At 48.0% G+C, this 17670-nt stretch overlaps 1 protein-coding gene across 1 annotated transcript in view; it reads left to right on the plus strand.

The window, feature by feature from the left end:
- Positions 1–17670, plus strand: part of TBX5 (T-box transcription factor 5) — a 43746-nt gene that overhangs the window by 9760 nt on the left and 16316 nt on the right. Inside the window, exon 6 of the mRNA XM_080821986.1 lies at positions 7104–7195. Coding sequence (XP_080678112.1) covers positions 7104–7195 — 92 coding nt within the window. The remainder of the gene's footprint in view (positions 1–7103; positions 7196–17670) is intronic.

Consider the following 17670-nt stretch of genomic DNA (forward strand, 5'->3'; position numbering starts at 1 on the left):
GTGCAGGCTGTTGGCATTAAGTACTGTGGTCTGGGTTGGAGCACTGTTCAAGGGAAATGTTGGGGTTTCCATATGGGATCAGTGAGGGCAGGTCACTGGGGCACGATAAGGAGATGGACATAGGGATGGTGATGCCCTTCCTCCTTCACAGCTCCTGTCCCCATCAGCAAGATCAGGGTAGGGCGGCATGGAGCTACAGGGGCCTTGAAGCCAGGTGGGAGAGGCCGGGGCAGGGGTGAGGGGTGGGTTTAGCACCCTAAAGCCTCCCACCTAAACACTGAGTGTCAGATAACACCCTTCCTTACCTCCCAGCAAGGCCGGGGCAGTTCCAAGATGGTAATCTCCAAATTCGGGCTGTCAGTCAGCAGGCCAAGAGGTGATGGATGGTCCCTTCAAGGCCGCAAGTCCTGTCTGGGGACCCAAGTCTTGAGAGAGCTTCCCTCCAGAAGGAAACTCACTCTCTCCGAAATGCAATTACTTTTTAAAGGGGAAGAAGGATTTTTCTGAATTCCACCCCTGACTTGTCAAACCAACAAGAGCAAAAACATTAAGGTCAAATACTCTGAAAATTGCAAAACTATTTCAGGCTAATTTGGGTCTGGCTGCGAGAGACCTGTTTCCTCTATGGCTATTGTAAGTCTATGTTTAACTTTGTGGTGACAGTCACAGGGGAAAAATTTGGAAGAAAATAGCAACAAGGACACTCAGTCTCACCACGCCTCTCTCCTTCCCTCCCTCTCATATGTGTGAATATACATACACACACATGTATCTCTGTGTATTAATATATATATACACACAGACGTGCACACATACGCTTAGACCTGACAGAGGATCCAAAGATATATCAGATTTTCTTTTCTTTTCTTTACTTTTCTCCTCTTTTCTTTTCTTCTTTTCAATTAAGAAAGTCCAGACACATACAGAAAGGACAGGAAGTAGTAGATTCCTGAAAGTGACCTGCTAAAGAAAGATATGAGTGCTCAGGTCCTTTGGTGGGGAATCCCTAAGCTCTGTGTAGTTATGATCTTAGGGTCCATCAAGCAAGGCTAGATCTGGGAGAGTGTGTTCTTTCTTCCTTCCTTCCTTCCTTCTTTCTTATTTTATTTGGGAGAGAGAGAGAGAGAGAGAGAGTGCATAAGCAGGGGGACTCGATCCCAGGACCCTGGGATCATGACCTGAGCTGAAGGCAGCTGCCCAACCAACTGAGCCACCCAGGCGCCCCTCTGTCTTTGCTTTTTGATGCATAACTATCATACAGTAAATTGCAACATTTGAAATATACCATTTGGTGAGTTTGGCCTGTAGGTAGCCACTAAGCTATCATTGTAACCACTTGTGAATATACCCTACGCCCCCCCCCACATTTCTCCTTTTTTTTTTTTTTATAAATACCCTCCACAGTGAACATATTTAGTGATCCATGCGCTTGAAGGAGTGTCTGCCCAGTAGGGTGTGTACGTGTGAGATTTGAGCACAATCTAGGGGATTGTGTGTCTGAATGCTCACGGGTCTAAAAATGTGTGTCTCCAAATATCCATCTGGATCGATGTGTGTGTGATGACCACACAAAGGGTTCACAGATGGGAATTGGGGTATTGGTTTGGTTTGTTTTTAATTGGTTGGGTCCATAAAGGTTTTTTTAGCCTGACATCCGGAAGAGGGATTTTTTTTTTTTTTTAAGATTTTATTTACTTGACAGACAAGAGATCACAAGCAGGCAGAGAGGCAGGCAGAGAGAGAGAGAGGAGGAAGCACCCTGCTGAGCAGAGAGCCCGATGCGGGGCTCGATCCCAGGACCCCAGGGTTACCACGACCTGAGCTGAAGGCAGAGGCTTCAACCCACTGAGCCACCTAGGTGCCCCTCAGAAGAGGGATTTCATAGGAGACAACTTTCCATCATTCTTCTTTTCCCGACTCCCAACTTTTTAGTTGTGGACTACCAAAGGCATCTCTGTTCCTTGTCAGGAGATAGTCTAAAGTCATACGTTTTTCCAGCCCAGTCCAGGGCCTGTGCAGGCGTTCCCCATGTGGATGTAGGACATGTGTCTTGAACACTCAGGCCAAGCTGAGTGTGGTTTGTGGACTCCGTCTTGTTCCTTCCTTGTCCCACCTGGGCAAGGTGTGGAGACTCTTGACTTCGTGGGCAGAAGCCACCTGCTATCTTACCCACCCTTGCCTAGGGACCAGGGGGGACTCTGGAGGCAAGCTGCCTGGGTTTAAATACTTTTGACTTGGGCAAGTTACTCAGTTTTCCTCATCTGTGAAATGGGGATGAGACGAGAATCGCTCGTGTTTATCATCACGAGGACTAAACGAGGTAGTCCTTGGAAAATGTGTAGTACGGGGCATTCATTACACACATTCTCACCCAGAGCGTGAGCGATGATCCCATGGATTGACTGCTCAACCAATCCCTTCATACCAAGACAATTCCATCCAAAATGCAGGCCCTGGGAAACTCTTTGCCTTCCCTGATTATTCTAGAATCAGAAGAACTGAACTTTTATTTTTTATTTTATTTTTAAAAAATTTTTAAATACAATTATCTTTTTTTTTAAAGATTTTATTTACTTATTTGACACACAGAGAGATAGATCACAAGTAGGCAGAGAGGCAAGTAGAGAGAGAGGGGGAAGCAGGCTCCCTGCTGAGCAGAGAGCCCAATGCGGGGCTCGATCCCAGGACCCCGAGATCATGACCTGAGCCGAAGGCAGAGGCTTCAACCACTAAGCTACCCAGTCACCCCAGAACTGAACCTTTAAATAAGTTTCTTCTTACCGTGTTTGGAAAACAACAAGTGTCCATCTTTGTGGTTGAAGGCGTTCACTCGCTGAACATGCCATCAATTTGGGGACTCTTTGCAAAGATGCTTTGAATACACCAGCGAGGACAGAACAGCAATCCATGGGGTTAAATTGCCAGGACAATCTGGGACCATAGGAGGCATCAGTTTTAGTGTGAGTGGACCGATGCCTCCCGAATGTTCTTTCTCTGCCGGGATGCCGCTGTTCCAGGCGGAGGCAGGTACGTGGCGACCTTCATGTGTGAGACTGGGGTCCGCGGGGGCTCCTAATGACACGACATGTTTCCTCAGCCCAGCTGTGATCCCAAGCTGGATTTGGGAATTATTTCCCCAGATGGCTGACAGCTTGAAAAAGATATTTAAAAAACTCGACTCTTCCGCAGCAACGACGTTTGCTCTGTGAAACACGTTTTTGTAAGGTTTTCACTGAGGCTGTCAGCAGCACCCAGAACGAGCCCTAGAAATATTTAGGTGTTAAAAAAAGGTCACGTGGCCATTTCATTTCTCTGCCCTTGCAACAATAGCTGTGTATGCAAGCATGTCTGTCCCCCGATATTAACTTACTTTGCCATTAAAAGGCATTTTTCCTCCTGCTTAAATCATTGTGTAAGGAATCTGTATTTATGAGGTATGAGCTTTCTGGTTGGGACCAGGAAATGAACCCCTAATAGAGAGACATAATTAAGATTTTTGGCTCTCGTGAGGGTTTTTTTTTTTTTCCAAAAGCAAGAATTCACAACAATTATTCTCATTAATTTTTACAACCTCTGTCTCACTGGTTGGAGCTGGCATTTATATTTGTTTTAGCCCCCCCCTTCCCCCTCGCCTCCACCCGGATATCCGGTTCTGTGCTGATCTTGGAGAGGCAGTGCATTTGGTGACTAGCGCAAGTCGGTTTCAGGGGAGCCTTTTAGTAGAACTCAGACATCCGACTGTGTCATGTGCCCGTGAACGAGCCAGCCAACAGGCAGTGTGTTTGGAAGGGAATTTCAGAGATGGGGGTGTACAGAATCAGGCTGACGTTTTCACCTGCTGCGGAGCTTGTATATTAACGGTTCTCCAGGGTAATAATTCTTAGGTCCTAGGGACCTGCACACTCGGTCTACAAACAAGATATACATAGGATCCACATACCTAAGTGTCTGTGTAGCAAACTGGGTCCGTCCTGTGCAATCATATTTTTGGAAGCTCAAACTTTAGGTAGGAGTAGGTCGTGTCTGAGGTGCAAGGAATGGTTTCGAGTGAAAGATTTTTGCTGATAAAAATACCAAAACCCGCCTTCCCTCCTTTTCTTTCTCCCCCCCCCACCCCGCAGTAATTGTTTGTCCTGAGCTATTGATGGAACAGTGACGTCATGGATCAGGCATTAATTCAGCCCCAATACCACACCCATGTTGCCTACGAACTCGCGGGGGGTGCAGCGAGGATTCCCTCCACCCCTTATGGAATGACCTGATTTTTACTTCACATTTTGAGAATCCCTCTCCCCACCACCTTTAGAAAAAAAAAAGCATGATTTATGGCCAATGGGGTTGCATTTTTTTTATGACAAAGCCTGAGTGGGAGAGAAAGCTCCATTTAAGTGACTCGGAACAGAAGTAGATTCAGGAGTGCCCATTTTAAAGGCTATTTTCCTAAGAGACTTTTTTTTAAAAGATTTTGTTTATTTATTTGACAGACAGAGATCACAAGTAGGCAGAGAGGCAGGCAGAGAGGGGGGCGGAGAAGCAGGCTCCCTGCTCGATCCCAGGACCCTGAGCCAAAGGCAGAGGCTAATCCACGGAGTCCCCCAGGCGCCCCATCCTAAGAGACTTTTACAGACCTTTCTACTCATTTGGAAGGGTCAAGTCAAAATCAAAAAATTGTAGGAATGGATCCAGTTAAAAAGAAAAAAAAAGGGAAAGAGAGAATGTGTGTACACATAAAGACCCACCCGTATTTCAGAAGTTTTAAAATAGGTCTTATTTTTTTAGAGTCGCTTTAAGATGACAGCAAGGTTAAGTGGGAAACGCAGAGTTCTCTTGGACCCCCTGTCTCCGAAGGAGGAGACCCTCCACAAAGGCTCCCCCACCATCAACATTGCCCACCGAGTGGGACATTTATTACAATCGATGAATCTATACCAAGACATCGTTATCACCCAGAATCTGCATGAGGACTCAGTCTTGGGGTCGTAGATTCTGTGGGTGTGGACACATGTGCAATCATGGACATGTATGGACCGTTACATTATCACCAGAATAGTTTCATTTAAAGTCCTCTGGGATCTGCCTATCCATCCCTCCCTCCCCACACCATCTCTGACAAACCACCATCCCTTTTTGCTGTCTCTTTAGTTTTGCCTTTTCCAAAATGTTGTCTGTTTGGAATCAACAGATTTTTAAAACATTAATTTTATATATTTTTTAAAAGATTTTATTTATTTATTTGACAGAGATCACAAGTAAGCAGAGAGGCGGGCGGTGGGGGGTGGGGGAAGAAGCCTCCCTGCTGAGCAGAGAGCCCGATGCGGGGCTCGATCCCAGGACCCTGGGATCATGACCTGAGCCGAAGGCAGAGGCTTAACCCACTGAGTCACCCAGGCGCCCCGGTTTTTTATTTTTTATTGCAGGCATACACACATCCACGTGTATCACATAGTAATTTCGTGTTCATTATAGAGTCTTAGAGTTAGAAGGAAACCTTATAAGGCCATCTCTTCTAGAAAACAGAACGTACCAGAATGCCTGCCCCCAAATGGATGAATTATGGGTGCATTCACTAGTTACTACTCCTGGCTTCTCAAAGAGACTTTCTCAAAGTCTGTAACTCTACTACTAGGGGTAGCTGACATGGTTTTTGTGGGTCCTTGCATAGGAAGGGATCACAGAAAATTGTTCTCGTTTTGATTATCTTTCTAGTCATCTATCAGGAAGAGAGTTCAGTCCCAGTGTGTGTTAAATGCATTTCTAAAAGTGTCTCGTTTCCCCTTGCAACAAAGTGAGGGCAGACCTTGGGTTTGGAACTTTCTGCAGGGACTAGGAGAGAGAATTTGATACAGTAGTTTTCCTTTTATCGAATAGCTCATGATTCTAGTTTGAGGTGCAGAGAAGGATATCATATTTTTTAATAAAATAAATATGGGGCACCTGTGTGGCTCAGTCGGTTAAGCAGCTACCTTCGGTTCAGGTCATGATTCCAGGATCCTGGGATCGAACCCCGCATCGGGCTCCCTGCTCAGTGGGGAACCTGCTTCCTCCTCTCCCGTTTCCCCTGCTTGTGTTCTCTCTCTCACCGTCTCTGTCAAATAAGTAAATAAAATCTAAATAAAATAAAATAAAATAAAATGAAATAGATGTAAACAAAAAGTGGTGAGATTTAAATCAAAATACTAAGCAGTGTCCAGGTAGATACAATGTTGTAGATATAATTTTATACTGTCAGTATAAATAATACATATTATATAATGTTATTATATAATAAGAAGGTTATAGATATAATAACGATGGCCAAGGTGAAGCTTCTGTGATTGAACCTCGTGAATGCTGCCTCGGTGGCTCTCAAGAGATTCGATAAATAAAAATTCAGTTCACACGCAGCTTTTAGGAAATATTTTAGCAGACTGCATACGGATGTACTCTTTCACCAGAATCTGTCTTGTACGCTCATGCTTGTAGACTGCGTGTTGATGGTTTCCGTGAAAGTTCTGACCATTCAACCCAAGATCCCGTTCTACGGCTAACCTCTGTGCATTGCAGCAAACACTTCCAAGAAGAGGGCTCTCTCTTCTTTTTCTGGAAAATTGAAGGGCTTTGGAGCTGACAGATGGCCATCACGCATGTTACAGTCCTCTCTCTAGGTGTTTATTTAATTCGGCACCAGCTTCCACCTGTGCTAGCTAGCTCTGCGAAGCTGAAATGCACAAGGCATGAGGCATAGCAGAGTCTTGAAAGCAACCAAGTTTCTCCAAATGGCGGTCACCAGGCTGCGGGACAAGGGACACCATGTCACCGTGCCCAACTTTCCGAGGGGGAGGGGGACTCCAAGATTGTGTTTGAAACACGACATGCTGGGATTAAAAAACAAACCAGCCCGGCTGGAGTGATGCAGAGTATGACTCCAATTAAGGGGCAAACCGAAACCAGGTTTTTTTCCTTTTTAAAAGCGGTCTGATCTAGGGCATTTTTCAAAGCCTCCTCTAGAATGAAGTGGTGGGTCGCACTGACGTGACTGGCTTAATTTGCTTCTTTTGGTCGCCAGAGGCTGCGTTTCCAGCCATCGAGTGAAAACCGACTCTCTCTCTCCCCTCTTCCTGCAGATCACCCAATTAAAGATTGAGAATAATCCCTTCGCCAAAGGATTCCGGGGCAGTGATGACATGGAACTACACAGAATGTCAAGAATGCAAAGGTAAGAAGGTGGAGTGCTGGGCTCCTGTCTCTCCACGTCCCCTCTCACCCCCGCAAGGAACCCAGGAGAGCCCACAGCCGCCTCCCTCCTCCCGCCTTCCTCCCCATAGAGGCCCAGGCACGCTGGCCATCCAGAAAAAGGAGAGACAGCCACCTCCCGTCCCACCATCTGATGACCCCCACGTGCTCCCATGTGGCTCACCCTATGGGACAGCCCTGGGTGGTGGTGGTGGTGGGGATGTGTTCTCCGGGGATGGGAAGGGGGAGAAGGCACCAGGGAACTTGGCCTCCTCCATCTGCCCAGGGCAACAAAAGCTCCAGCTTTCTCTCCCTTTTCTTTGCCTTCTCTTTCCTTCTCGTGAAATCAGTCCTTTCTCTCTTTCTTCCCATAAGTCACAGCCGATGAATGATTTTCTTTTTGGCAACAACTCTTGGTAAATGAAAGGGAAGTTAATGACTCGATTTCCTGGGGGTGAAATGCAGACAAATTTGACACCACGTGGTGGTCCGGGGCACTGGGGGATTGGAAGCTGGTGATAAAAATTGCTCGGTATTTTTACATATCCTGTGGTCACAGTCGCTGATATGATGAATAGAAGGGGTTGTAGCAAATGTACATAGTGGGAATTTGGTCTGATTTGAAAGGATTGTACGAGCATTGCCAATTTTGTCAAACATTCTCTGTACCTCTTCATATGCTTCCAAAATAACTTACCATATGGCAAGAGAATTAGAAATACATCTTGATTCCTTTGACCAAGAAAGGGTTCCTCGCCTCCCCCCCCCCCTTCTTTTGGTGGGTTTAGTGTTTCAAAATAAAATGAGGTCACAGAGGAAGCTTTTCTTTATCCTTTCTGGAAGACATGAGAAGGGTGAGTCAGGCAGATGGGACAGACATACCCATTCAAAGAAAGATAAGGGATCTAAGGGAGGAACAGAGAAAGGCCATAGTGTTGTCGTTTTCACACTGGTTTGGAAATTCATGCCGTGGAAATTGTTTCTAGTGAGCGGGCTTTCCCGATCGAAGTTTGCGTGCTTTTATTTATTAATATTTTTAAAGCACTTTGAAAAACAAAGATTTTATTTATTTATTTGTCAGAGAGAGAGAGAGAGAGAGAGAGAGAGAGAAAGAGCACAAGTAGGATGAGCTGCAGGCAGGGGAGAGCAGGCTCCCTGCTGAGCAAGGAGCTCAATACGGAACTCGATCCCAGGACCCTGGGATCATGACCTGAGCTGAAGGCAGACTCTTAACCGACTGAGCCACCCAGGCATCCCAGGTTTTACATGATTTAAAGAAGAACTACACCCTGACCTTCAGGTGTGCGTATCTCTGCCCCACTCCTCTGCATTTCTGCATTTATAATCGGGTTTCTTCCCGATCACGGATCACTAAGGTGCTTTTTGTGGCTACAAGAACCAAGTTCTTAAATTATCATCGTTAACAAATAACAACTGGCTTTTTGAATGTCTGCATTTTGAAAGTGGAGTTGGATTGAATCTATGGTCAGTGGAAAAGTTGACAACAGGTATCCTAGAAAGGGAGAGGGGCCAACCTTCTAGTTGTCGCTAAGGGATTTTAGGCTTTGACAGATTCTCGCCTCCGTCCTCCAGCCGGTGAGGGTCGAGGCCGTGTAGGTAGGGACTGGAAGCAAAGTACCCCCTTCCAACCTGCAAACCGGGGGTCTTCCCTCCTTTCCACAAGGTCAAGAGCAGGTGGGATCGTGGATTTCAGGTGTTGTAAGCCGCCCCCTCACATGTAACCAGTCACCCCGTCCTGTTGATTCTGCCTTCCTAACATAGGTCTGAATTCATCCCCGTTCTCCTGCCAGGCTGTTCCCATTTTCTTGCCCACCACAGCCTCCTAAGTTATTTAAACCCTTCCAGGACATTCTCCAGGCATCTGCCAAAGACATCTTTGTAAAACACAGATCAGTGAAGGTTACTCCACAGCGTCGAACACACCCAGGCTTCCTGATGCTCTCGGGATAAGGCCCAGACTCCTCCCTGTGGTGGGCCGTGCCCTTCTCGTCTGACCCAGCCAGCCCCTCGCTTTGCCCCCGGCCAGTGTCCTCTCTCTGTCTCCTCCATCACGCTGAAGGAGATGCTCCACGCCTGTATCCTTCTCACTGTGTTTGGCCCTTGGAACAGCAAGTCTGGTCTTCCAGAAGCTTTCTTCCTTCCTCTTTGCTCAGCCATCTCTTGTTCAGCACTAGGTGTCCTTGGAGCTGTCCCTTCTTCCAAAAGGCACCCCCTGGCCACAGACTGTGGATGTCTATCCCCCATGACCCCTTGGTGCTTTCCTGTGTCAGGCCCGGGCCCTTCACTTCGGAAGCTGATGGGACAGATGATAGGCATGGAGGAGAGACAGGTGGGGAGGGCAGGTGTCTGAGAGATGAAATGTCGGTCACCCCAGAGACTCTCCCCTGAGGTTCTAAACACAGCTGGTTATATATTTAGGCAGATGGCTCTACTTTGGTCTGAACTGGCTGTCTCGATCATCCCCCTATCAGTGCAGGCTGGCTGAGGGGTCGTCTATGTGTCCTCTTTGGGTAGGCACTTGCAGGAAAAGGCGGGACAGGGTGGCTGGTAGTCAGTAGATACTAATTGACATGTTGGGTGCAAACCTGCAGCCAAAGAACCACGTGTGTCTTTGTGGCCGTGTTAGGAGTTGCGCTGGGGAGCCAGAGGGCCGACCTAAGCACTGACCAGGCTAGAAGAGCAGAGGGAGTCATCTGCCCGGTCCTGTGCACATGGCCCCCGGGAAGGAGAAGGAGTAGAGGCAGAGTGGCTCCAGCAGAAGGCTTTGGGACTCAGATGAACCTGGCTTCCATCCTTGCTCTGCATTTGTGAGCATGTGACCTCGGACAAGTGACTTAATCTCACAGAGCCTCAGTATCTTCATCTGTAAAATGGGCATAAATGATAGCCTCCACTTTCCACGATTCTTATAAGAATTATATGAGAAAATGTCTATGGGGTGCCTGGCTCCTAGTCAGTGTATCTGATTTGGGGGAAGAGTCCCCGTTACTCCCAGTTCTGCCCTCACTCGGCATTTATTCTGGGCTATGGTCCCAGCTCCCAGTGACAAGTGGGGAAGATGGCTGTCCAGAGTCGGCCGTGATAACAGCCAGGCCAGAACGGCAGGCTCCCTGTTCATCTTGTAATCCTGTTTCCTGTCCCCCACACACCCGGTGACAGCTGGCCCGCGGGGGGGAAAATGCAGGAGGAATGACATTTCCTCTCATTCCAACAGTTGGAAGAAGGGGAGAGGGCCGGACACGGACCCGCGCGTAGCCCACATAAATAACGTCTGGATTAGCTTGGCAAACGTCTGGACACTCGCCCTATCTCTCCGAGCCCCACTCTCCGCGTTTGGAAAATGCACATGGTGTCTTAGTTGTTTTTCCACCGCTCGTTTATGGGCTCTGGTGGCAGGAGCAAGAGCCGCTTGTTATAAAAACGCGTGAGCCGTGGAAAAAGCACAAAAAAGAAGATGAAATTATTTTAAAATCCTGTCTCCAGCTGACCGATTAGAATATGTGCCAAGGTCATTTCGAAAGGTTAATCCGTGGCTTGAGAAAACATGTTACCCTAAAAAAATAATATTTCCCAAATTGCAGGACCTCTAGCCTGGTGACAGATGGGAAGATTTTAGAAGGTATACAGACATGGGAACATCAGGCAGATTTTAGAGACAACATTGCTTGGAATGAGAGTAAGTTCTAAAGAAGGAAGGAGAGAGGAGGGCGGGGGAGAGGTAAGGTTGATTATTTAAGGGAAAGTGGTAATGAAATGAGAGTAGAACTGGTATAAAATTTTGGTGGACTTGTCAAGGTGATATGCAAGTAACAGAAATTTGAGAAATATCCCTAAATGCTCATCCTAACAAGAAAGGCGTGGGAGCTTTCCTGCTGTTTGAAATGACCTAGGCCCTGGTTTTCCGTGAAATGTTGCTTTCTTTGACCTTTGCTTTAGTCTTTAAGACATGTTCAGGCAAGCTGTGAACTTCCTAAGAGTCGAGGGTGCTGGAGGCCAAGGCCAGGGTCACTGGGGGAGGGGGTCGGGATGATGGGGGGAGGGGCAATGGAAGAAGGAGGGGAGGAGAGGATGGGAGGTAGGCCTTGTGGGAAGTGGGGTTTGCGTGTGTTGGGAAGAAGGGTTTTCTGGGTTGGGTCAGGGTAGAAGTGGGGAGGGGTCTGCAAGTCTGGAGTAGGGGTCAGAAAGCTCTCCAAAAGCCCCCTGGGGTGGCACAGTGGAGGGGGAGAGGGGGACAGTTGCTCCAAGAACATGGCATTCTAGAGACAGAAGGGACTAGAGGAGACAGCATCTCTTCCAATTTTGCAGAAGGAGAAACTGAGGACTGGAGAGTCACTTACTTTTCCCGTGTCGGATCTGTCGGTCTGTTATTCGGGGAAGACATACCTATTAAGTGCTCACGCTGGGGCAGCTCTTGAGGCGGCAGAGGTGGATCAGCCCCCGGAGGGGCAGCGTCCCCAGGGGGAAAGCTCTGCGGTTGGGCTCCCCAACTCCACCCAGCCTCTATGTCCTCATCTGTAAAATGGGAGATAATTACAGAACCTACCTCCAGGGCTGTTGCATGGGTGGAAGAGGTAATGCGTGTGTCCTGATGACTGTTGCTACGTAACAGAGTATTCCCGGGCCTCCCCGGGGCTGGCTGGGAAGCCCTGGGCCGCAAGCTAGGCCATCCTCTCTCTGTATGTGAGGGTAGATCCGGGAAGAGCCAAAGCTCCAGAGACCACTTGCTCTGTGCCGCCACGGCTCGTTCGAGGGACGCGGACGTGCAGAGGACCTCAGTTCTGAGATCCAGAGCGCCCCGAATCTCATCCAGGTGCCATCGGCTAGCCCTGGCTCGGTAATGGTGAAAATGCTCCGCAGGCGTTGCTGGTTGCCACTGTATGCACGCAAAGCACGAGGTAACATGAAGCACTTTTAATTCGTTCGTGGTTTGTGGGTCAGGAACTTAGAAAGGGGTCATCTGGGCCATCCCTGCCTGCCTTCCGGTGTTGTCTGGGGCGGCAAGTAGCTGATAGCACCAGGCCAAATGTCCGGACTGGGACACTGCTGTCATCCATGCTCAATGCTGGCTTTCAGCTGGGCTGTTAGCGGGGCTGTCCCCTGGAGCATGTGCATCCAGCCTGGCCAACACGGCGGGCCCTGGGGAGTCGAACTCCTTCCACGGCTGTGGGCTGCCCCTAAGACAACCAGTAAGAAGCAGCGAGACTCTGTTCACCAGCCCTTGGAAACTGTAGTGTCCCTTCTGCTGCATTCTGGTGGTTGAATGGGACTCAACCAAGAGGGCACCCAATTCCAGGGGCAGGGATCCCTCCTCTAGACAGAAGGAGAATCAGGGTGTGTCCCCGTATTTTAACACCATCCCCATAGGCGTGGAAGCACTTGGCCCAGCATCGGGCCCAGACGGGTTGATGTCAGGCACTGAGACGGGGTCCATGCCCTTGGGAAGCCAGAGGCCAGGTGAAGTGCCCAGGGCCACCCAGCTGGTCAAGGGGAAGAATCCTGGCTGTGAGCTTGGTTTCTTAGGAGGAGAGACTCACCTGCCTCTAGTGATTTTTTAAAATATTTTTTAAAAGATTTTATTTATTTATTTGACAGAGAGATCACAAGTAGGCAAAGAGGCAGGCAGGGAGAGAGGGGGAAGCAGGCTCCCTGCTGAGCAGAGAGCCCAATTCAGGGCTCCATCCCAGGATCCTGGGATCATGACCTGAGCCGAAGGCAGAGGCTTAACCCACTGAGCCACCCAGGCACCCCTCTAAGTGATTTTTATTGACCTCTATATTCTTCCTCGAAGAAGGTCTGGGTTTCCTAATCAGGGTCCCTATTGAAAGTCCAATGAAAGCCAAGGACTGTCCGAAAAACTCACAAGATATAAATAGACAAAAATTTCAAACCATTTTAAGGGATTCAGGGATTCAGGGTTCTGGGGCTCCCGAAAGGTTAAAAGCCTTTCATTGGCACCTTTCCTCCTTCTCCGGGCCTGGCTTCCTGATTCCAAATTAATGTTCAGCTCCTTAACCTCAAATGGTCACTTTTCAAATGGCTTCACACTCTTGTATTCCCATGCTTGCGGTTAAAGGTAATCTGAATGCCTGGTTAATGAGGAGGGATTTCCAAGACAACATTCTGGAGATGGCATTAGCTCCCTGCTTCTTGCCGTGCTTTTGGCTAGCCACACGGCTTCCCCCAGAGAAGTGTGAATTTACGGAAAACAAGAGGGGGTTGTGTTTGGGAAGCTGAGCCAGCCTAAGTTGCAAAATTGAGGTTTGTCCCAAGGGGTCCCACCTTGGCTCGAGGTTGTCTGTTGAGGATATGGAGGCTCAGAACAGTCCTCCCACGCCCCCATTCCCTGCCCCAACCTCCCCCCCTCCGACCCCCGTTCGTCTGCAACACTGTCCCCACTCTCCCCATTCCTCCCCGCTGCCCCAGCATACCTGCTCTTCAGGGACTGTGTCTGTGGGCAAATCACTCATTCACGTTTAAGCACTGTTTCTCAGACTTTGGCAGACATTGAAATTACCTGGGGGCAGAGGGAGCTTGTTAAGAAAAGCAGATTTCTGGGTTTCATTCTCAGAGGTTCTGAATTGGTGACTCTAGGGAGGGCTCAGAAACTACCCTTTGACAGGTTTTCTGATGGAGGGGCCCCTGCTTGCACCTGGGTAGTCCCTTGGTTCTGCAGAATGAGCAAGGGCATTCAGGTAAATGCGTGAAACAAATCTGGAAATAGATCCCATGTGCTGGACTGTTTTATAAAAAATAACCCTTTGCTCTAAGTGCTCAACTCTGGCTGAATATGAGAAGTACCTACAGTGCCCCCCCCCAATGTTTTATTATGAAAAATGGAAGACCTGTAGAAAACATGGAAGAGTTGTACAGTGAACACCCACATACCCACTGCTTAGGTTCTGTAGTTAATATTTTGCTATATATTTGCCCTATCATCCATCCATCCGTCCATCCATCCACCCACCCACCCATCCATCCATTTATCCATCTATCCATCCATCCCCCATCCATCCATCTATCCATCCATCCATCCATCTATCCATCCATCCATCCATCCATCCACCCACCCACCCATCCATCCACCCACCCACCCATCCATCCATTTATCCATCCATCCATCCATCCCCCATCCATCCATTTATCCATCCATCCATCCATCCACCCCTCCATCCATCCATCCATCCATCCATCCATCCAAACACTGACCCATCCATCCGTCTGTCCATCCAACCAGGCATTCTCTAATCCATCCATCCATCCATCTTATTTTTTTAAAGCGTTTCAATACTGAGTGGCAGGCATGAGTACATTCCACTCCTCTGTACTTCTGCATGCGTATCGTTAACTAAGATTCAATTTTTGCTCACAAATCTCCGTTTTAGGTAAAATTACATACGGTGAAATGCACAAATCTTAAGTGCACCGTTCACGTTTTAACAAATGCACATTCCTACGAAATCCAAGCCCCTGTCATAATATAGAACATTCCCTCACCCCAGACATTTCCCTCATGCCCCACCCCCCTACCAGAAGCAATCCGTGTTTCAACCTTTTTTCTTTTGACTGTAAGTTAGTTTTGTCTGTTCAGAATTTTGTGTAAATGAACTCTTGCAGTGAATCCTCTTTCTCCTGGGGAGATTTTTTTTCAAGGTTTTATTTATTATTATTATTATCTTTACATTCTATATTTTATATTTTTATAAATATTTATAAATATTTTATAAGTATGTGTATATTTACATATAATATATTTTATAAATATATATTTATGTAATATATTTTATAAATATTTATGTATTATATATAATATATAACATATATAAATATCTATATTTTATAAATATTATAAAATAATGTATCTTTTTATTATTTTATTTTATTATTATTTATTATTTTAATATTCTATATTATTTTTATATTTTAATAAATATTTTATAATATTTATAAATATTTTATGAATATTATAATGATATCATGTGTTATTTTTATTATTTTATATTATTATTATTTATTTTTACTTATTTATTTGACAGAGAGATACAGCAAGAGAGGGAACACAAGCAGGGTGGGGGGCAGAAGGAGGAAGCAGGCTCCCCACTGAACAAGGAGCCCGATGCAGGACTCAGTCCCAGGACCCTGGGATCATGACCTGAGCCCAAGGCAGATGCTTAACGGACTGTACCCCAGTATTTTTTTTTCTTTGCAGAACTTTTTTTTTTTAAATTGAAGTATAGTTAACATAGTGTTACATTAGGTTCAGGGGTACATATTAGGATCCAATACTTCCAGATGTTGCTCAGGGCTCATCAGAACACTTGCACGCTTAACCCCTTCTACAGATTTCGCAGGAGTCAGCATTTTGTTCTTGAATTCCCCACGTGAATGCTCTCTACAGCCAAGTTTGAAACCCACTCGCGTCTCTCTACCCGTCTCTACCCTCGGCCCGGTATCTCAGCGACCCCGTCCCAGTAATGTTCTCACATTAGAAACTTTGTCCTGAAGAGCCCCTCCCTCATAGATGTCTGTGCCTGTTTTTAGGGGGAGAGACCGATTTTTACATTAGCACGCGGGATGGTTGCTTTGGGGTGACTTTGCCAAGGTCGTGATTTGAACTAAAGGTCACCAGGAGCTGCTTGATTTTCTTCTGTGTGACCGAGGAGCCCCCAGGGGATGACCCTCATCAGAACCAAGGCCTCAAGACCATCCCCTTCGGTATAGGAAGCAATTCGAGAAAGGTCTGTTAATCTGGACCCTTCAATCTTCTGGCTTCCAGAAAGACCCCAGCCAAACCTCGGAACGTCTTCTCCACCTTCCCATCCTCCCTCCAAAATCATGAAAACAAACAAACAAAAAAGAAACTACTAAGACAGAGGCATGGTTAAACTTGTTAAAACTGCTACTTTTAGGAGACAGAACCAAAATGTTGAGTTCCTGTCTGTAGTTTCCCATCGTAGTTCTTGCTCTGGGGGCTCACGACAAGGACGTGAGACGGGGGCCTCGTGATTCCCATTCTGTGAATGGAGAGACTGAGGCCAAGGCTGATCTCTTCCGTGTCCATGCAACGACCCAGGGCTTTCTCCGTGATTCTGGAGCTGCCCCTGTCGTGTTGATCAAAGCTTTATTGAGTAGGTGATACGCGTATGGACTTTTCCCTAGAAAAATCGACAAGTTCTAACTATCTAGTATTTTGGGAGGGGAAAGGGGGTTCATAGGCCGTTTGGAGACCTTGCGATGTAAGAACTTCTGCTTCCGAATAGAATCCTGGGCGATCTGTAAGCCGGTGTCACACTGAGCCGTGTATCCCAATATATCTTAAGCCTTTCCCCGCATCGTATTGTTTTACAATCCCGGGAGGCAGTGAGTCTTATCGTTCCCATTTTACAGACAGAAGACTGAGGCTCAGAGAAAGGTGGGACCTAGCTAGCTCCCCCGTGGCCAGGTTTGATGCCAGGTACCAAAAGTGAGGCACGTCCACACAGCCTGACTTCAGACCCCCCACTCCACACAACCACACGGATGGTAAATTACCTAGAGATTTAACAAGGGAGCCCGAGCTCTCAGACCAAAATTGCCGTAAGTGGGGGGTTGCTCAAGGCCAGAGAGGGAGGCATCCTGGAATTTCTTGGCGCTCCTCGAATCCTACTGCCCTGGTGGGATCAGCACAGGGAAAGGCTTGCGGCTTCTCTGTGCACCCCGTTCTCACCACACCCTTCTCCAGCTTTGCGGGCTGCTGGGAACTGAGTCCTAAAGCGACCGTAAAGCACCGTAGACATGAAAGAGGCAGCGATGAGGATCTGCCCCGAGCTCAGTCCTGCCCGGGTGTCCCTGCACGTTAGATCAGAACAGCATTCCCCGAGCGAATTAGAAAGTTAGTCGTGAGCGCTCTTGTGGGATGATGGGGCCCCTTTCTGAATTTTAGTCGCAGATCAGGGTACTAGCCAGAGGAGGAACTCGCTCCGGGAGGACGGAGATCCTGAGTCCCAGCCTTGCCCCGGCACGCTGCTCCCTCTGGCCAGTTGTTTGAGAGAGGCTGCCCGCACTTGAGCGAGCCGCCGCCCCCCTACCCCGCGCCCTCCACCCCAGCACCCCGGCGCCCCTGCCACCTGCTCCCGTGAAAAGACCGATTCAGTTGGCTGCGGTGGAAAACGTTCTCGGGGGCGTTCGTTAGCTGGCGGCGGGCAGTTTGGCCGCGGATCTCAGTGTTCCCTTGTAATGTTTTACAACCCAGACCCGGCGACAATGGCGTCATTCACTGCACTCGCTCACGTGGAACAGAACGTGAGAGGGGGCCCGAGCCGGGGAGAAGCTAGTCTGCGGGCTGCGACACCCCGGGCAGAGCCGAGGTGCTGGGGGCCCTGGCTGGCATCGGCAGGGATGCGGCCAACGGCAGAGACAGCGGTGGCTTTGGACATCCTGGTATCCTAAAGGTGGCTCAGA

This window comes from Martes martes (assembly GCF_963455335.1).
Source record: "Martes martes genome assembly, chromosome: 13".
Taxonomy (NCBI): domain Eukaryota; kingdom Metazoa; phylum Chordata; class Mammalia; order Carnivora; family Mustelidae; genus Martes; species Martes martes.